At 36.4% G+C, this 22,028-nt stretch overlaps 1 protein-coding gene across 1 annotated transcript in view; it reads left to right on the plus strand.

Annotated features, from left to right (window-relative positions):
- The window catches only part of PDE3B (phosphodiesterase 3B, cGMP-inhibited), a 190,187-nt gene that overhangs the window by 129,521 nt on the left and 38,638 nt on the right, over positions 1-22,028 (plus strand). The window contains exons 2-7 of the mRNA XM_006865827.1: positions 1,632-1,682; positions 7,755-8,003; positions 10,889-11,031; positions 14,851-14,957; positions 19,527-19,737; positions 20,292-20,368. Of these exons, the coding sequence (XP_006865889.1) occupies positions 1,632-1,682; positions 7,755-8,003; positions 10,889-11,031; positions 14,851-14,957; positions 19,527-19,737; positions 20,292-20,368 (838 nt within the window). The remainder of the gene's footprint in view (positions 1-1,631; positions 1,683-7,754; positions 8,004-10,888; positions 11,032-14,850; positions 14,958-19,526; positions 19,738-20,291; positions 20,369-22,028) is intronic.

Raw genomic sequence — 22,028 nt, forward strand, 5'->3', positions numbered from 1 at the left:
GTATATATATTAATATGTATTTGATTAGGAGTCCTGGTGTGGCACTGTAAGATTAATATTTGACTGCTAATCAAAAAGTCGGCGATTAAAATCCTCCAGCTGCTTCTTGGAAACCCTAATACAGTGTTGCCATGAGTCAGAACTGACTCCATGGCACTTGAAAACAGCAACAACATGTATTTGATTAAGGTCTGGCTGCTAACTGGAAGATTGGTGGTCACACCTCCCCATGAGCTCTGCGGGACAATAATTTGGCAATCTGCTTCCATAAATATTATAGTTAAGAAAACCCTATGTGCATTTCAACTCCATCACATGAGTTGGAATCAACTTGACAGCACCAACATTTTTGTTTATCTATCTATCTATCTATCTATCTATCTATCTATCTATCTGTCTATCTGTCTATCTGTCTATCTGTCTATCTGTCTATCTGTCTATCTGTCTATCTGTCTGTCTGTCTGTCTGTCTGTCTGTCTGTCTGTCTGTCTACCCATCCATCCATCCATCCATCCATCCATCCATCCATCCATCCATCCATCCCTCTCTTTCTATACCTGCCTACCTACCTATATGCCCTATGCTATGGAGACATTATGCAACTCACAAAGCCTAAAATATTTATCATTGGTCCCTTTGCAGAAAAAAATTGCTGATTTTTGATAAAATATTGAACCAATGATAGACTTGATAATACTTTAAGGTCATTAGCAATCAGTAGACATAAGACCAACTGCAAGAAACAATATAAGGAAATGATGTGTATCTATTACAAATTAATAAGGTTTGTATATAAGTTTAGGGATCAAACTATATAGAAGATAGAAATCATTATTTTCTTAAGCAAAAGACATTAATTTAGTAAACTTTAGTTTAGGATTAGTAATAGGTGATTTTTATGACTTGCTACTTGAAAAAAATTAAAGCCACTTTGATCACCTTGAGCATAGTGACTACTGGCTGAGGAAGCAGCTAGAAATTCTGCTAGGAAAATGGCAAGAAAACGAGTCTACAACTAAGAAGTTAGCATATATTGCCTATAAAGGAAATAGAGAACAATCATGAATTGCCTGCATGGCAAAAGACTGGAGGATTGGTTTTAAAAACATGTTTCTTAATCTAACCATAAACGTTAGTGCTATCTTGGTAAGAAAATAGTAGCACCCTTTGGTGCACTGGTTTGTGATAGTAAGTTATGAACATTTTGAAGGGAATGAAAAGGGAAAGTGTGTCTGGTGGTATGTAACTATTATTGTATTTTTAGTTAGTCGATGTGATTTTTGGATTTATATTAACCTTTTCTATCGTAATAATTATTTTGAAGGCTGATGTAGCATATTTAGTGGTTTTGTTTTGATGATTCTTTACTGTTCTGATTTTAAAATTATACGTTGTACAAGAGGGCTTCAAAACTTTGTGGAAAACGTCCACTATCTTGCAATTCCTTTATTTCTGCAAAGTTTTTGAATCTACTTCATATAACTAGTGTCAAGACATTTTTTTTCTCTCACCTTACTGATTCTCTTCTAAATTTTAAGTTATTTTTAGATATCTGTGATTTAATATGCTGTGTTTTGTCTTTATAGATATTTATTTCGTTTGTAACAAAATGATTTGTTTCTTTCTTTCAGATGATTCTTTGGGATTGGGATTTAAAGCAATGGTACAAGCCTCATTATCAGGTAATTATAAGTAATACAACTAATAACTGATTACTGGAATGAGAATTTTGACAGTTATATTGAAGTTATATTCATAAGATTTCTGTGCCATAGATTTTCTTTAGTTACAATAACAAATAGCTAGCACCTTTATTTAAGTAGACTTTGAGAAGATATATTTTAAGTACAGTATGCAATAAAAATGATAATAAACCAGACAGATAGTTAATTAAGGAGTCCTGGTGTAGTGCCATTGGCTAAACACTGGACCACAAGGTCAGTTAGAACTGCAAAGTTGGTGGTTCAAATCCACCAGGTGCTCCTCAGAAATCCTATGGAGGGTCGCTCTGAGCCCGAACCCATTGACGGCACTTAACAACAAATGGTTACGCTATTAATATAATACAGATTCAGAATAAACTCAGACTTCTGTATTACGAGTAAGGGTTTTTTTTTTTGTTTTTTTTTGTTTTCTAATTGTAGACTATTGTAGACCATTGATCAACAGGCAGAGGGAAAGTACTTTGAAAGCCATGTATAAGAAAAAGCAAAGCATCTCCTTTTGTCAGATGTTTTTTCTACATCTAATGATATGATCCTAGGATTTTATCCCATTATTCTATTAATGTTGAAAATAATATTGTTTCATTTTTGTGTGTATGTATTTGCTTTTCTTCAATGACTTGAATTATTGGATGCTGTCTCTCAGAGGTATACTTAGTTGTCTGTAGCTCTGGTAGCTTAGTAGTTATGAGTGGGGCTGTTAACCTCAACTACCCGTGTTTCCACGAGAGAAAGATGAGGCTTTTCGCTCCTGTAAAGATTTACACCCTTGAATACCCTATACAGGGTCACTGTGAGTCAGAACCGACTCCACGACACACAACCATCAACCAACCACAGTGACATATAGATAGAACTGTTAGTTTTAATGTTATTTAAAATAGATGAAAACTAGAAATAGCTGAACTATGCCTCAGATTTGGGGAATGTTTTAAAATAAAAATTCACACAAAATAACACTTCACAAGACAGGAAAAAAAAAAAAGCCACCACAAAGTATAAGGACATTCTTTGTCATTGTTGTTGTTGTTGTTAGTGCTGTTGAGTTGGTTCTGACTCTTAGAGACTGTATGCACAGCAGAATAAAATACTGCCTCGTCCTGCGCTATCCTCAAAATCTTTATTAAGTTTTGAGTCCATTGCTGCTGCCATGGTGCCATCCCATCTTGTTTGGGGTGTTCCTCTTTTATGCAGACCCTCCACTTTACCAAGCATGATGTCCTTCTCCGTGAACTAGTCCCTCCTGATAATATGTCAGAAGTATGAGAGAGAAAATCTGACAATTTTGGCTTGAATGTACTTCCACCAACACAGATTTGTTTGTTCTTCTGACAGTCTATGGTACCTTTAACATTCTTCTCCAACACCATAATGCAAATGCATTGATTCTTCTACAGTCTTCCTTATTCACTGTCCAACTTTCACATGCATTTGAAGCTATTGAAAATACCATGGCATTCATTGGTCAGGTGTACTTTAGTCCTCAAACTGACATCTTTGTTCTTGAACACTTTAGAGAGTTCTTTTGCAGAAGATTTGCCCAGTGCAATACATCAGTTGATTTTTTGAATGCCGATTCCATGAATGTTGATGGTAGATCCAAGCAAAATGAAATCTTTGACAATTTCAATCTTTTCTCCATTTCTCATGATGCTTCAGTGGTGAGGATTTTTGTTTTCTTTAGACTGTGGTGCAACCCATACTGAAGGCTGTGGTTTTTCATTTTTCATCAGTAAATATTTTAAGTCTTCTTCACTTTCAGCAAGCAATGTTGTATCATCTGCATATGAGTCATCCTCCAATCCTGATACCATGCTCTTCTTCATATAATTCAGAGTCTCAGATTATTTGCTCAGCATAGAAGATTGAATAAATTTGGTGAAAGAATACGATCTTGGCACACACCTTTTTTGATTTAAAACCATTCAGTATCCCCTTATTCTGATCTAACAACTGCCTCTTGGTCTATGTACACGTTCCTCATGAGCACAAGTAGGTGTTCCGGAATACTTGTTCTCTACAATGTTGTGCATAGCTTGTCATGTGATCCACATAGTCAAAAGCTTTTGCATAGTCAATAAAGCACAGGTAATCATCTTTCTAGTATTCTTTGCTTTCAGCCAAGATCCATCTGAAGTCAGCAGTTAGATCCTTTGTCCCATGGCCTCGTCTGAATCCACCTTGAACCTCTGGCCTCATCTGAATCCACCTTGAACCTCTGGTAGTTCCCTGTCAATGTAATGTTGCAGCTGGTTTTGAATTATCGTTAGCAAAATTTTACCTGTACATGATATTCATAATATAATCTGGTGATTTCCACATTCCATTGGGCCACCTCTCTTTGGAATGAGCACTAATATTGATCTCTTCCAATCAGTTGGCCAGTTAGCTGTCTTCCAAATTTCTTGGCATAAAATGAATGAGTGCCTCCAGTGCTGTGTCAGTTTGTTGAAAGATTTTAATTTACATTCTATCAAATCCTAGAACCCGTTCTTTGCCAATGCCTTCAGTGCACCTTAGACTTCTTACTTCTGTACCATTGACTCTTTATAATATGCTAGCTCTTGAAATGATTGCACTTTGTCCATTCCTTTTTTGATACAGTAACTCTGTCTATTCCTTTCATCTTCTTTTGATGCTTTCTGCATCATTCAATATTTTGCCTATAGAATCCTTCAGTATGAAAAGTTGAGGCATGAATTTTTTCCTTCAGTTCTTCATTTTGAGAAATGCTGAGAGTGTTGTTCCTTTTTGGTTTTCTAACTCCAGATATTTGCATATTTCATTATAATATTTGACTTTGTCTTCTTGAGCTGCTCTTTGAAATTTTCTGTTCATTTCTTTTGCCTCCTCATTTCTTCCATTTGCGTTAACATCTATACACTAGAGATCAATTTTCAGAATCTCTTCTGAGATCCGTTTTGGTCTTCTCTTTCTTTTTTTGTGTTCTTAATGACCATTTGCTCTCTTCCTGTATGATGTTCTTGATATTATCCTACAACTTTTCTGATCTTCAGCTGTTAGTGTCTAATGCAATCAAACATGTTCTTGAAATAATTTCTGAATTCAGGTGGGATATATTCAAGGTCAGATTTGGCTCTCATGGACTTGCTTTAATTTTCTTAAGCTTCAGTCTGAACTAGCAATTTATGGTCTGTTCCATAGTCTTCCTCTCTTGACTTTTTTGACTGTATTCTATCTGGCGAAGTCCATGTATATAGTCATCTTTGTTGTTTAAAAAAGGTATTTGAAATGACGAAGTCATTTGTCTTATAAAATTCTATCATGCTATCTCCAGCCTTTCCCAAAGGCCATATTTTTCAACTACTGACCCTTCCTCTTTGTTTCCAATCTTTTCATTCCAATCACCAGTGATTATCAGTACATCATGGTTACATGTTCCATCAATTTTAGGCTGCAGAATTTGGTAGAATTCTTAAATTTTATCATCAGTGGCCTTAGTGGCTGCTGTGTAAATTTGAATGATCGTGGTATTAACTGGTCTTCTTTATAGGTGAGGTATATGGATATTTTCCTATAACAGACAGCATTAAACTTCAAGAAAGATCCTGAAATGATTTTGATTGTGAATGTTATGCTATTCCTCTTCAGTTTGTCATTCCAGGTATTGCAAACCATATGACTGTCATATTCAAAATGGTCAATACCAGTCAATTTCAGCTCACTAGCCTAGGATATTGATCTTTATGTATTCCATTTCATTTTTTTTTTAAACTTCCAATTTTCCTATATTCACCCTTCATATAGTCCATATTATTAATTCCAATTATTAATGGATATTTATTGCTCTTTCTCCTCATTTTGAGTTATGTCCCACCTTCAAATGAAGGTCCTGAAAGCTTTACTCCATTCACATCATCTTGGCCAACTCTACTTTGAGGAGGCAGCTCTTCCCCAGTCATGTTTTGAGTGCCTTCCAATCTGACGGGCTTACCCTCTGGCACTGTATCTTACAATATTCTGGTGCTATTTGTCATGTTTTAATATTCAATATTCTGGTGCTCTCTGACAGTGTTCCATTGCTATTTGTAAGGTTTTCAGTGGCTAAATATTCAGAAGTAGTCCATCTGTCCTTCTTCCTCGTCTGTCTTAGTCTGGAGCTCAGCTGAAACCTATCCACCGTGGATGACCATGATGATATTAAAATACCAGTGGCATAGTTTTCAGCATCACAGCAACACAGAAGCCATAACAGTAGGACAAACTGACAGATGAGTGGTGAACATACTTTAGCTCCCATGAGGGCCTAAATGAAATTCATAATATTTCTCCATTCTAAATCTTGTGTAAGATACTAGGTAAGTAGTTTCATTGTAAACTCATGAAATAATTTGAATACTTATAAATTCCAAATTTTCTCAAACAGAAATTGAAGTTCAGGAACAATACAACAAATAAAAGTAACACTATTTTTTATTTTTTAAGTTTTTATTGTAAATTGAGTGAAAGTTTACAAGGCAGATCATCAGTTTTACATTCAATAAATCATATACTTTGTTTCATTATAATGGTCATAATCCCCTCCATGTACCATCAGTTAACAGTCTTTCTCTCTATACATTTTAGCTCTTTTTTTTTAAACACTCAGGCATATATAATGATTTAAACCACCAAAGAACACATTCTACAAGTCTGCCTCCTGGCCACCAGCTCTCAGTCCCTCTCCTCCCATGAATCTAGAGCCCTCAGCTGCTCCCTCTCTCCATGTCCCCATCTCTGCCTCCATCTCTGGTGTTGCTGCTTCTCTGGATAAGGTCCCACATTCTACTTGTGCTCTTCTCACTTGATGGTCTAGGGTCCTCTGTTTCTGAAAAGTAACACTTTTAATTCGCTCCTCCGATTACCAGTGTACTTATTTCTGTGGACAACTGAGTTTAACATCATGTGTGTCATATAATGTATTTGTAAAATAATCATATGCACACATAAATAAAATATTTTTCCTAAATTCTGCTTTATAAAAAGTACCCAAAAAACCTTCTTTCCTACCAGTTGCTTAGGGCGCAGCCAATGCTACACCTTTCATGAAGTTTTGGTTAACCATCATCCACCAGAAAGTTACCTCTCTCTTTTGATACAATTTTATTTGCATCTTTATCGTATTAATTTCTGCAATATTAATTATAATAGTACCATTTATTGCACTTTAGACACATGTGCTATATACCTAGTTTTAGTGCCTTACTTACTTAATCAGATTTAATTCTCACATCAGCTTGTAATGAGATAGATGTTATCCCCATTTTACAGTGAAAAAAAAAACTATAAAAGTGTTTAGATGTTAAATAACTTTCTGTTAAATAACTTTCTGAGAGTCACAGAGATAGGGTCATGTCTAGATCTCAAACTACTGTGTGTTTGCAACAAAGCTTTATTATCACTGTGCTAGACTGTCTCTCAAATGAATAAGGCAGATGAAAGAATTTCTGTGCATCGTTAAAAGATACTTTGGCATATAGGAAAGAAAATCCTCAACCAAATAGTGAAAAGCCCAAATTATATATTTAAAAATAAGTATACGTTTCATTCTATACCAGTTAGAAACGGTAGTGTGTCAGTAATAGAATGAGAAAAACTAATGATAAAAATTAACTTTCACAGAATCATTCTTACTATCAAAAAATGTCAAAGTTAGAATTATACCATTTGTTATATCACTTATGCCATGCCTAAATAGTTGAAGATTTATGTTTGACAGTATTAAATAGCCTAAGTACTATCAGATGGTGGTGGTCATGTGCCTTGGAGTTGGTTCCGACTCATAGCGACCCTGCATAGTGTTTCCGAGGTTGTAAATATTTACAAGAGCAGAATGCCTCATCTTTCTTTCACTGAACTTCTGGTAGTTTTGAACTTCTGACCATGAGATTAGCAGCCCAACTTGTAACCACTATGTTACCAGAGCTCCTTAGCTATTATCAGATACAAGGCCTTAATTTGGAGTAAGTTTTCCTTAGCTGTTAAAATTTCCAAGTAGCGAATACATCATGATACCTTTTTCTTTTCTAGAATTCTGGAGGTGGAAATGGAGTTGATCTGTCAGTGCTAAATGAAGCTCGCAATATGGTGTCAGATCTTCTGATTGACCCAACCCTTCCTCCACAAGTGATTTCGTCACTACGGAGTATCAGCAGCTTGATGGGTGCTTTCTCAGGTTCCTGTAGGCCAAAGATTAATCCTCTCACACCATTTCCTGGATTTTACCCTTGCTCTGAAATAGAGGATCCAGCTGAGAAAGGAGACCGAAGACTTCACAAGGTCAAATGCAATAATCAGCCAGTCTTCTTTATCATACCTAGTGAGATTTTCAAATTGCAAGTACTCATTTATATAAAATAGATTCGTTTTTCTTCTAGGGGAGAAAAATACTGCATCTTCGTTTTTACAATGAATCTCCTGGGATTTCATAAGTAGATACAAGTTTAAATTTAGTTGAATATTTCAATTTTTTACTCTAAATAATACTGCAGTAATGAGCAGCAATAGTTTGAATGATAACAACTGTTTGTCATGGTCCTTACTATTATTACAAAGTAGAAAACAGCAAATTTAGTTCCATGCCTGTACACACTAATAGTTAAACATGCTATTAATATATTTTATTGTTTAGAATACAGGGATTGTTCTTGTTATGAACTTATAGAAAACAATCATTATAATGATTTATATAACACATTTTAAGTTTCACAGTTTTTGCAAACTTGTTTTTTCCCCTTGCTTTTGCACACTGCACACTGAGATTGCCTAATTGACATTCATTTTTCAATAATTATATGTGGGATTAATTTCTCCTTAATTAATCCAAGAACATGTTTGATGCATTGAGCACTATGGCTAAAGACCAGAAGAGTTGTGGGAAGACATCAAGAACACCATATAGGAAACTTTCATAATGGGATTTCTGTTAAAAAAATATTGTTGTAAATAGGTATATATTATGCTTGTTCAGAGCATTTTACTTGTTTTGACTGTTTATCAGTGACTCCACCAATAGCTGTAAAGAAACATTTTAGAGATGATTGTAGCTCATCTACTGCATTCTACAACTAAAGAAACTAGCCAAGAGGGAAAGAAATCCAAATCAGTTAGTCCGTTATAATAGTTTGCACTGTTGTTGTTGTTGTTAAGTGCCGTCGAGTCGGTTCCGACCCATAGCGACCCTGTACAGGGTTTCCGAGGCTGTAAATCTTTACGGGAGCAGAACGCCTCATCTTTCTCCCACAGAGCGGCTGGTAGTTTCGAACTGCTGGCCTTAAGGTCCACAGCCCGATTCGTAACCACTACGCTATAGTTTGCATAGAGCTAAAAAATGTTAAATATTTGAAAGGATTTTGATCATCATTTAATTTCATTTAGTTTTGAATTCTAAAGTTTAGAAATGTTGAAAATCAAGAAAGACCAGTTAGGTCAAATAAAATTTGAAAATTGTTATTGATTATAATCCCAATCATAAGTGGTTATGTGATGCTTTTGTTTTTTTTATAAAGTTTAGTAGCACCTGCCTTAGCCAAATCCCAATTAATATGGCATTTTATTATATGGCATTTTTCTCAGCACTCCACCTTGTAAGAAAGATTAGTCACAAGTTTTCAAAAGCAATAGCAATAAAATGATCAATAAAATGATTCTTTTATATGTTCTTGAGTTAGTATTCATTCGGATTGCTCATCCTTTCCTTTTTCCTTCGATAGCTGATATTTAGACTGTTGTTGCTGTTAAGTGCCGTTGAGCTGGTTCTGACTCACAGCGACCCTTTATAGGGCTTCTGAGGAGTGGCTGGTGAGCTTGACCCATGCTAACCCACAGAGCCACACCAGGTCTTAATCATAAAAATCATACTGGCATCAGTATTGTGCTTGCCCATTAAGTAGAAAAATATAATGGTACATTTTAGAAACATTTTAAACAATAAAATTAATTAAACAGGAAACTTAAATGCCTCATTTCCTGAGCATTCTAGTTAACCAGGCTTATTTTTGGTACTGATATCTACTGATAGGATATCATATAAAAATCAGGAAATAACCCACTATTCCTTTTCTTTGTGTTCTTTAAACTCCTTATTTGAATACCATATCTAATTTATCTCCGCTCTTGAAAAATAATTTAAGAGCCTTATGTTACTTTGGAGAACAACAACAGTATTTAAAAATATATATTATTAAAGGAAAAAGAGCTCGAGCTGATGATAGAAAATAAATGTTAGATGTGTTTAGAACTAAGACTATGTGAACCTAAATTATAACAAGTAAGGATTATGTTACCTAAAGAACTGACTGTTTAACCAGGAACTTTTATAAAATCAGTATCATTGGGCACATTTAAATATAAGACAGATATTTATCTCTCTGTTATTGTTTCAGTGTCTGTGGATAGGGGAAATTAATAGGAAACATAAGCTGTGTTATATAATTCTCAACAAAATAAGCTTATTCAAAAATTGAATATTCTAGTTAAAAGAATATTAGGATAATATATATTGTTTATAAAAGTTAGGGTAAATATGTTGTTGTTGTTGTTGTTAAGTGCTGTCCAATCAGTTGTGACTCATAGTGACCTTGTGTTGAGTTGCTACGTAGCAGCTGGTAGGTTTGAATCTTCCAGCCTTACAGTTCAAACTGACCTCGTAATCTAGTGCTTAACCTACAGTGCCACACCAGGACTCCAGGGTAAATATAATCAGTGTTAAAGTTCTAAATTTGATTTAATCATTAATTCAGATGGTAACTCTGCTGATTTTTTTCATATTAACTACTATGTACATTAGAGAATATTGTAGTAAAAATAGAAATGTTTTAGGATCAGTTTTGGGGCAGTAAACTTTTCCTCTGAAGTATTATTTTAGTGTAACTCTCATATCCATGTTTTGAGTTGGAACTTGTTTCTTATAAAACTAGGGATAATATGTGTACAAGAAAGGGAAAAAAAAAACTACTTAAATTGTAGAAATAATTTTTTAGTAGAACAACCATATAGGATGTAAAATTTGGAGGAAAACTTACATATTTAGAGAACAAAATGTTTTTGCCCCTGAATATGTTAAAAATATAATTTGTAATAGTAATCTCATGTACTGTCTTTAATATTGCATGTGCTGCGTATTGAAGGGTAAAGATTTTAACCATTGTTCAATGATTCAGCAGGGGCTAAGCAATAGGAGCAGTTTACCCACACCACTGCTGAGGAGGAGTTCAGGAACTTCAGGTCTGCCACCTATTGAGCAGGCTTCTTCAAGGTGGGAACGTAATAGTGGCAAAAGACCTCATCAAGAATTTGGCATTCCAAGGTAAAATCTCTAGAGCCCTTTTTTAAAAAATCTGGATTTAATACATCTACTTTGTTTCTGTGAATAAAGTTTTAAATTGTTCTAAAAGCAGTAAGGAATGGTTGAAGCATTTTAGGTATAGGACAGTGTGGGTAGTAATAATATAGCAAAAGAGAGAAACTGTTAAAAAGAAGCTGACATGCCTATGCCATAACTTTGGTAGGTTGGGTACAAAGTGTGGTGGCCAATGTGAAGATTTAAGGAAACTTGCAATCAATTTATGACACGGGAAAGCTTTTAAATTGATAGAATTCAAATAGAAACCATTCCAAAGGCAGTTACCAATCGAATACACAGTATCCAAAGGTAGTTTTAATAGTTACTGACTTGTAAAAGAAGAGCAAGTTGCCAGAGTTTATATCACATGGTAAGTATAAGGTAGCAAACCTCTTTCAAATCCTATTCCTACTAGAGGACTAAGGCTGATAAAATATTTTATATCCTTTTAAGAATTAAGTTAGGGCTATTGATAATTGCCATCAAGTCATGGTGACCTATGTATAACAGAACAAAATGTTACTGCCCCATCTTCATGGTTGTTGGTATGTTTGTGTCTGTTATTACAGCTGTTTCAGTCCACCTTATTGAGGGGTTTCTTTGGTTTTTGTTGACCTATGTGTGGCACTGTAGGATAAGCACTGGACTGTTAACTTCAAGGTTGGCAGTTCAAACCCACCAACCACTCCTCAGAAAACCTCATAGCAAGATTGCCTTTTCTAGGATTAATGTTTTCTGGTGACCACTCATCTATCAGTATACATCTCACTGTGGTGGCTTATGTGTTGCTGTGTGACGCTAGAGGTCATGCTGTCAGTATTTCGAATACCAGCAGGTCACTGGTGGTGGACAGGTTTCAGTGGAGGCTCTAGACTAAGACACACCAGGAAGAAACAGTTGCCAATCATAGACATGAAGGGAATCTGTGACAGGAACTATACGAGACTGGGAAATGTAAGAGCTGCAATCTTCTAAATGTAAATACCTGGTACCAAAGGATCCAGTACTGTGTTTTCTGAAAGTCAGAAATGATGATCTCTTGTGTGAGTAATAAGCTTCTATCAGTCAGTTATGTCATGGCTAATAAAACTGGTATTAGTGTAAATTTCATGTTATACCTCTCTGAGCATATGCTGTAATTTGTTTAATTTGAGCAGTATAGTTTCACATTTGAAACAGTAGATGGCAGAATTGGATTATAGCTGTTTATCTGTTAAAATTTATGCTGACATTTATATGTGAAACCTGATCAAATAATTGTAAATTTCTAGATTCTTTTGTGGTTTATTAATTTGAGTATTTTAGAATACATTCAAGTACAGGAACTGTTTTACATGAAAGCAAAATTGAGTGACATGAAAAGTAAAACAGGAATGAGTTGAAGTATAAAGAGTACAGTACAGGAAAATGAGGATTGGTACAAAATTTATGCAGAGCCTAAACATGACACTTCTTCTTATTATTTAATCTTGTTTATTTTCTTTCAAATTCAATTCAGGATTTGCAAAACAATTTTATTGTTAGTATTCTGATAATATAAGAAATACTATATGTAGCGCTGTGGGTTAATGCTCTGGACCACAAGGTCGGTTTCAACCATAGGGTTGGCGGTTCAAGCTCACCTGCCGCTCCTTGGAAACCCTATACAGGTTCACTATGGGTTGGAACCGACTCGACAGCACTTGACAACAACAACACATCTCTATTACATGCTGTTCTGTAATTACAATTGACAATAGACATTACTAAGACTAATGCATGATCTGGGATGGGTGTTGTGATGCCATGGCAAAAATGAGAAATATGATTTCAGACTCAAAAATCTAAGATGTACAATCTCAGTGCTCAGATCTTAGTGCTGAAGTATTCTAATAAAGTCAGGATTTTTTAATCTTTTTTTGGAACTCAGCTTTGGATTCTGATTACAGCTTTCCTGACTGTGTTTTTTAACTTCAATATGACGCCAGTATTGCACCTTGTACTCCCTGAATCTGTGCCTGAAATCATATTTCATACTTCTCATTTTTCTGAAAAGTTTCGTGTTACTGTTATATCTCAGCACGCTGCTGCCATCCTCTAGATTAGTGGCTGATTACAAAATTGATTTACCTAGAAAACTTGGCGGTATCTTTGCATACTTTAAGCAGTAAAATTGTAATATGAGAGGGCTTCAAAAGGCCTTGGAAAAATTCCATCATCTTTCAATTCCATTTTTCCACAAACATTTTAAAGCTCCCTCATAGGACTCCTGGTGTGGCGCTGCTATAGGGTCATCACTGGACTGTGAACCACAGGTTCGGCAGTTCAAACCCACCAGCTGCTCCTCAGAAACCCTATACAGGGTCACTATGAGTTGGTACCGACTCAAAGGCACTTAACAACAACATACCATATGGGTGGGTAAGTGGTGTTAATAGAGACATGAACAAGAACCTGTTAAGTTAAAGAAAAATAGTTTTCTGTTTGTAAATGAGTGATGGAAATGCAGGAAAGATGAAAAGAACTGGAGAGGTGCTCATTGAAGACGTAGTCTGAAGTAATAAAAGTTGAATGAAACTAGACAAAGAATCTACAGTTTTCCTTGTGTTTGTGTCAAAGTACCCAGCAGATAAGAAGTTGACTCTACCAGAAGAAAACAGAGCAGTAAATACCTAAAGAAAGAAAGGTAACCAGCATTTATGGTGTGCATGCTAACATGCCTGGCATTGGGCCACAAGCTTTCATGTAATTATCTCTTAAACCTTAGTACTCTGTTCTGTAGTCTAGCAGGGAGTCAGAATTGACTTGATTGCAATGGGTTTGGGTTGCCTTGGGTTATTTATCACATTGGTGTGCTATAATTGCCTACCTATATATATTCATGTTGTTGTTGTTGTTACGTGTCATCGAGTCAGTTCCAACTCAGCGAACTTGTATAGCATTCCCAAGGAGCAACTGGTGAGTTTGAACCACCGACCTTGTGTTTCAAACTGACCTTGTGGTCCTGCCCTTATCCTACAGTGCCACACCAGGATTCCCAAAAACTTATAGGAAAGCATTCCAGTTTTAGGATCTGACTGACTTGAAGGGTGGTTGAAAATCGGTGAGGCAAGGGAACAGAAAACAAAGAAAAATTGTACATGATATTTGAGCCATCAGCTCCCAGTGAGGCCAATGGACTAGCAGCAGTAGCATCATCTGAGAACTATTTAGAAATGCAAACTCTTAAGTCTACGTCAGACCTATAGAACCAGGAACCTTAGTGGTAGGGTCAGTAATCTGTGTTTTTAAGAAACTTTCCTGGTGATACTACTAGCCTGCTTTAGACAGGGAGTCCGTAACTACAGTTTGTGGACCTACAGCCTATTTTTTGTAAATACAATTTTATTGAAGCACAACCATACTATTTATTATACTGTTATCTGTAGCTGCTTTTGTGCTGCAGTGGCAGGGCTGAGTGTAGCACAGAGACCTTAAGGCAGAAACCTAGTTTATGGATTTCTGCTTTAGGGCTTTGGCACTAGATTGTTGTTGTTAAGTGACGTAGAATTAGTTCCGACTCATAGTGATCCTGTCTAGGGTATCTAAGGAATGACTGGTGAGCTTGAATTGCTGACCGTGTGCTTCAAACTGACCTTGAAGTCCAGTGCATTAACCCACAGTGCCTCACCAGGACTCCTTGGAACTAGATAGCAAACTCCGAATATCAAAGCAGGTATTTGCTAATTTAATTAATGACCATGAAGAAAAAGGAAATATTTCCCATGAGTTTAAAATTCTTAACCTATTATCTTTTCCTTTTAGTCAAGGATACTATCTAAATGGACCACTTAGTTCAAACCTACTGACAATCCCGAAGCAAAGGTCTTCTTCTGTATCATTCACTCATCATATAAGTCTGAGAAGAGCTGGTAAGAAATCATTCTTATGATATAAGTATGTGAGATCTCAGAGTATACAGTAGAACAGATTGTTTTCATTATACATCTACAGCGAGTTTTGAATACCATTCCAAGTGTTAGAAGTCAGCATTACTAAGCAATGTGGGCTGGCTATCAGTTGACCAGGAGCTCTGGTGGTGCAGTGATTAAGCACACAATGCTAACTGAAAGGTCAGTGGTTCAACCCCACCAGCTGTTCATTGTAAGAAAGGTGACAGTCTGCTTCTGTAACAATTTACAGCCTTGGAAACCCTGTGGGGCAGTTATACTCTTTTCTTAGGGTTACTGTGAGTTGGAATTAACTCGACAGCGGTGGTTTGGTTTTGGTTTTTATTAGCTGACTATTTGCTCATTCATAATAAACATTTTTTGAGCTACATAACCACCACCACCACTACGCATGAGAGACTTTGTTAGTCACTAGAAATTCAGAAATTAAATGTAGGACAGTTCACTAACTAGAACAGTTGCAGATCCATATTTCTATATCCAGAATGAGGAAAAATCTACAAAAGTATTCCTTTGTAGAAAGGTAATTGTGAAGGGGAATAAAAAAAACTCTTAGCATGACAATAGAGAAGCACCTTGATCATATCCTGGTAATGCGTTCTAATAGAGAAATGTTAAGTAAATCAAAAGATAATAGACTATTAACAGCATTTTGGGATGAAAGATATTTTATAAATATACCATGTTTATAATGATGCAGGGGTTTGCATGATAGAATTTTGCAAGACTAACGACGTATTCATTGGAATACCATTTTACAACAATATAAATGGTATTTATACTTGTGGATCTCATCTGATGGAATACATGGGAATCAAATCAACTACATCTGTGGAAAAAGATGATAGAGAAATTTACTATCATTCAGAACAAAACCCATGGGCAAGTGTGGAGCAATCTATCAATTACGCATATGAAAATTCAAGCTGAATCTGGAGAAGATTAAGACAAGTTTATAAGAACCAAAATACAGCCATTAGCATATCCCACTTAATTCAGACCACCTCAAGAATACATTTGATGCATTGAATAATGATGACCAAGAGTCCAGACGAATTTTGGGATAACTTCAAGAAATGATCAAAATGGATGTCAAAAGGGACTCTGAAGCTTGCTCTTAAACACAGAGCAACTAAAGTGAATGGATTGACACAGTAGTTGCAACAATGGCTTCAAACATAACAACAATTGTGAGGATGACACTGGAGCAGACAGTTCCGTTCTATTGTAGATAGGGTGCCTAAGAGTCAGAACTGACTTGATGGTACTTAATACCCCAATGAGACTAAGGTAAGACTATTACTGAGAGAACTTGTTTGCAGGCATCCATGGATCACACACACATTTAAACATACTTTCTTTGGAGTACACTCATGCATGTATGAACTGGAATCCTACTAGCAGTACTTTTTAACTAACCCTCATAAATCATTCAGTGACGCACACATAGGTGTTATAGTTATAAAGAGAGGCGAGAAACAATATCATAAATCTAAGAGAATGATTTTATTAATGGAAGGTAGAAAGCTAGAGGAAGAGGGGTGCTGACCTCTGGCAATATTTTATGTCTTCACTTGAGCGATGGGCATGCCTACTGTAACTTTTCTGTATGGGCGTTATATTTCACAATAAAAAAATGTTTAAAAGTAATGAAGTTATACTGTAGAAAGTAATTCTTAGGGTTGTTTGGTTTTCTTCTATTCCGTTTTGCCCTCTCCTCAAAGCAGTTCTTTGCTACATTATATTAAATCTTTATCAGGGAAAGTATACCTAACTAAAACCAAAGTAGAATTGTCCCGTAGATTTTCCAAGGCTGTAAATCTTTACTGAAGTTCAATGCCACACCTTTCTCCAGCAGATCTGCTGGTGCATTTTAACTGCCAACCTTTTAATTCCTAGTCAAGCACGTAACCATGGCAACACCAGGTCTCTCACCTATAAGTTGGTATCATTTAACCCTTATTACCCTCTGTTTGTCAGGTTTTTGTAATCCTGGTGTGGCACTGTAGGATAAGCACTGGACCACAAGGTCAATTTGAACCACAAGATCAGTGGTTCAAACCCACCAGCCGCTCCTTAGAAACCTTATTAAGGGTCTTTATGTATTGGAACCAACTCAATGGCACTTAACAACAACAGCGTTAGTTATATTTAGAGGAATGAGTGCTGACAACAGAATTGTTAGCCAGTTATTTCCCTTCTCGTCTTCATTTTCCTCTTAAGGAATATTACTTTGTTGTTGTTGTTATGTGCCATGGAGTCAGTTCCAACTGATAGCGACCCTGTACAGGGTTTCCAAGGCTGTAAATCTTTACTGGAGCAGAAAGCCTCATTCCTTCTCCTACGGAACAGCTGGTAGTTTTGAACTGCTGATCTTGGGGTTCGCAGTCTGATTCGTAACCACTACGCTATCAGAGCTCCTTAGACTAGATTATATATATATACAGTTTTATTCAGTCCTGACATTATTTGAAATTATGTGGTGGTGTGGTGGTATGCTGTGGGGTCGTTTCCGACTGATGGCCACCCTGTATAGTGTTCCCAAGGGAGCAGAAAGCCTCATCTTTCTCCCGTGAAACTGCTGGTAGTTCCAAACTGCTGATCTTGAGGTTAGCAGCCTGACTCATAACCACTACACTACCAGAACTCCTTACTTGAAATTATAAGAGCCTTTAAACAAATCAGTCTGATTGAACAGCAGTGACAGTCCTGGAAAGAATATGGTCTCACAGCATTAACTGTGTGAAGTAGTTGAAGTTACTTGACAGTTTTGTAGATTTTTCCTTCACATGTACAGAAAGGGCACTGTTTAACTCACAGGGTTCTTGTGGGGAGATGAAATAACTCTGAAAATCAGAGCTGTGCAAATATTGTGATCTTTAATAACTTATTTACTGTCATCTCTGATGAACACTTTTCTTGGGCCTTGATTTAAAAATAAATAAGGTTTTAAATGTGTCTACCTTTTTCTCAGGTCTATATGCCTGAGAAAAGTAAAGTTGAAACCTTACAAAGGGTCTGTATGAATTGGAACTGACTCAGTGGCACTGAACAACAGTGTTAGATCTATTTTGAGAAATGAGTCCTGACAACAGAAATGTTAGCCGATTATTAGCCAATGATTTCCCTTCTTGTCTTCAGACGAGACATAAAATGATGTCCTGTCTGTCTTGGACTCAGCAAAAGTTTCTAGAGTAAATCAGCAGGATTTCCTGTAGGTCTTTACTTTTTCCTTGTAGCCCTGAGTACTTGTTTGTACTCTCCACTAGATTATACAGGAGCAGCCCTGGTGGTACATTGGTTAAAGTCATTGAGTGCTATCCCAAAGGCTGGTGGTTTGAAACTCCTACTATGTGAAGAAAGATGTGACAAGCCAGACTCCAGCAACTGACTAGATTGTATGTTTGAATTGTAGTGATGCTATCTTTTTCTGCATTATGAAACTCAACACATTTTTGAGCACACCCGCTGTCACTAAGTCAGTTCCAACTCACGGTGACCTGCATAGGCTATCCAAGGCTCTTCATCCCTATGGGAACAGAAAGTCTCGTCTTTCTCCCATGGAGCGACAGATGAATTTGAACTGTCTACCTTGCAGTTAGCAGTCCAGTTCTTCTCTTACAGTGCCACCAGGGCTACTTTTTCAGCACAGAGGAGACTTCTAAATATTTGCTGAATGAATGAATGAGCTGAAAGAAATTTGGATATATTTATTAAAGGGATGTGCCAAGTGCGTTAGTATAGAACTTTGTCATGTGTTCAGCTAGATTGACACTATTAACTTGGAAATAAAATTTAGTGTAGAGCTGCTTTGTTCATGTGAATAATCAGTATGGTCTGCTTACCAAATGTAAGCAATACAGACCAATGTAGATTAGAAACATTTCTGCCAAATAAAAACACTAAAATGGTATGTAGCATCCTGCTGTAGGGTGTTTACTTGAACCACAAGATCAGTGGTTCAAACCCACCAGCTGCTCCTTAGAAACCTTATAAAGGGTCTCTATGAGGACAAATGGAGTCCTGGTGTGGCATTGTGAGCTAATAGGTCAGACTGCAAGGTCGGCGGTTCAAGCTTACCAGCTACTCCTCGGAAACCCTATACAGGGTCGCTATGGGTTGGAATCGACTTGATGGCACTTAACAACAACAAAATGAGGAGCTCTCGTAGCGTAGTGGTTACGAATCGGGCTGCGAACCTTAAGGTCAGCGGTTCGAAACTACCAGCCGCTCCGCGGGAGAAAGATGAGGCTGTCTACTCCCGTGAAGATTTACACCCTCGGAAACCCTGTACAGGGTCGCTATGGGTCGGACCCGACTCGATGGCACTTAACAACAACAACAATGGTCTGTTTGCTGCTTAATTACTTGACTGTCTTCAAGATAGTCAAAGTAGAAATTTATCATTTAATTATAAATACTTTAAATTTCTTTAAAGATGAAAAGTTCTCTTTATAAATATATAAACAATATGCAAATGTATATACTTATTAATTTATCTCTTCATCTCCTCCTTTTTAATTTTTAAAGGTACTTTATCTAGCTTGAGTCCTGTGAATTCTCCCAGCCACGGACCAGTGTCTCCTGGTCCCCTAAGTAATCAATCTCCCATAGAATTTCCTGATACTGCTGATTTTCTAACTAAGCCAAGTGTTACTTTGCATAAATCTTTGTGTAATGCACCCAGTACACCAGATTTTTATCAGCAACTTAGAAATGCAGACAGCAATCTTTGTAACAGGTACGTTTCCCAGATGTTTATTATTTCTGTCTCAAAATGAAGCTTATTTGAATAAAGTATTATCAGTTTCTGATTCTATATTGTAATTAGATGATGGGTTAAGACTGTATTTCTCTAGCAGTTTTTATTCTAAATTAGTTATCATTTTGGTGCTATTAATTCATCTTCCAATTAAACGTTCTCCATTAGAGATGCAATATAGTGGTATTCCTCCCATAAGGAGATATCAGTAAATCTAGAGAATTATTTTAGTATGTGCAGTTTTAGTGTCTACTTAAACATACCTCATTCACATGGTGTTCAATCTCATTTCTCCTTCTGTAGTAATAAGCGATTACCCTAGACCCTAATGTTGACTTTGAAAATTATGTTACTTCCTGGAGGAATACATAAATAGTGTCTACAATAAAGCCTATTTAGTTTATTGAGAAATTGGAGCATTAGGATTTCTTCTAGTTGAGAATTTGGTTAAATGCTAAGAAAATTTCCTAATTATGTTTAGGTAAAAGATTTACTTCATTTATTATATATACTTTTCTATCTTGTTCTATAAGCTGTGGACATCAAATATTGAAGTGTGTTGCAACTTCTGAATCAGAAGCTGGCACAGACTGCCACAGTGGAAAATCAGGTGAGATCACAAAAGTCATATGCGTCTAAAACAACATTGTTTATTTTAGAGTGGATAAATGAATGAGTTTAACTTCAGCTTCTTGTTGTTAGGTGCCCTTGAAGTCAGTTCTGACTCATCGCAACCCTGTGTCCAACGGAACTAAACACTGCTGGGTCTCTTCCAAGAGGCAGTCCAACCATACTTCTTCCAAAACAGATCTCTTTGTTCTTTTGGTAGTCTGTAGTATATTCAATATTCTATGCCAACATAATAATTCAGATGCATTGATTCTTCTCCAGTCTTCCTCATTTATGGCCCAGCTTTCTAGTGAATATGAGACCATTGAAAATACCATGGCTTGGGTCCGGTGCACCTTAGTCCTCAACGTGACAACTTTGCTGTTTGACACTTTAAAGAGGTCTTTTGCAGTACTTTGCCTAATGCAGTATGTTGTTGAATTTCTTGACTGCTGTTTCCATGAGCGTTGATTGTGGATATAGGTAAAATGAAAGCTTTGACAATGTCAATTTTTTCTCTGTTTATCAGAATGTTGTTTATTGGTCCAGTGGTGAGGATTTTTGTTTTCTTTACACTGAGTGCAATCCATTTTGAAGACTGTAGTCTTGATCTTCATTAGTAAGAACTTCAACTCCTCTTTGATTCTAGTAAGCAAGGTTGTGTCACCTACATATTACATGTTATTGATTTTTCTTCCGACCCTGATGCCACATTCTTCTTCATATAATCAGGCTTCCTTCTTGGAATATTTACCCAGAATTCAGTTCGAATAAGTATGTTGAAATAATACAACCTTAACACATATCTTTCCTGATTTTGAAGTGTTTGGCATCCCCTTTTTTTGTTCGAATGACTGCCTCTTTTTCCCTCTTGAGGTAGGGTTCCTCATGAGCATAACTAAGTGTTCTAGAATTCCCATGCTTTGCAATGTCATCCATAGTTTGTTATGATCCACACAGTCGAATGCCTTTGCATAGTCATTAATGCATAAGTAAACATTTTTTTCTGGTATTCTTTGTTTTTACCCAAGATATATCTGACATCAGCAGTGATATCCCTTGTTCCATGTCCTCTTTTGAATCCAACTTGAATTTCTAACTACTCCCTCCCTGTCAATGTACTGCTGAAACCATTTTTGTATTATCTTAAGCAAAATTGTATTTGGATGTGATATTAATGGTATTGTTTGATGATTTCCACATTCCATAGGGTCACAGTCATGGATCTCTTATAATTGGTTGTCCACGTAGCTGTCTTCCAAATTTCTTGATATAGACAAGTTAGCACCTCCAACACTACATCAGTTTGTTGAAACATTCCAATTTGTATTTCCTGAATTCTTTGTTTTTCACCATTACCTTCAGTGCAGCTTGGACTTCTTTCTTCGGTATCACTGGTTCTTGATCACATGGTACCTCTTGAAATGGTTGAACATTGACTAATTTTTTTTGGTAGAGTGACTTTGTGTGTTCCTTCCATGTTCTTTTGATGCTTCTCCATTGCTCAATATTTTGCCCCAAGAACACTTCAGTATTGCAAATTGAGATGTTATTTTTTCTTCAGTTCCCCCAGCTTGAGAAATGCTAAGTGTGTTCTTTCCTTTTGGTTTTCTGACTCCAGGTCTTTACGCATTTCATTATAATGCTTTGCTTTGTCTTCT

This window comes from Chrysochloris asiatica, unplaced genomic scaffold (genome assembly GCF_000296735.1).
Source record: "Chrysochloris asiatica unplaced genomic scaffold, ChrAsi1.0 scaffold00083, whole genome shotgun sequence".
Taxonomy (NCBI): domain Eukaryota; kingdom Metazoa; phylum Chordata; class Mammalia; order Afrosoricida; family Chrysochloridae; genus Chrysochloris; species Chrysochloris asiatica.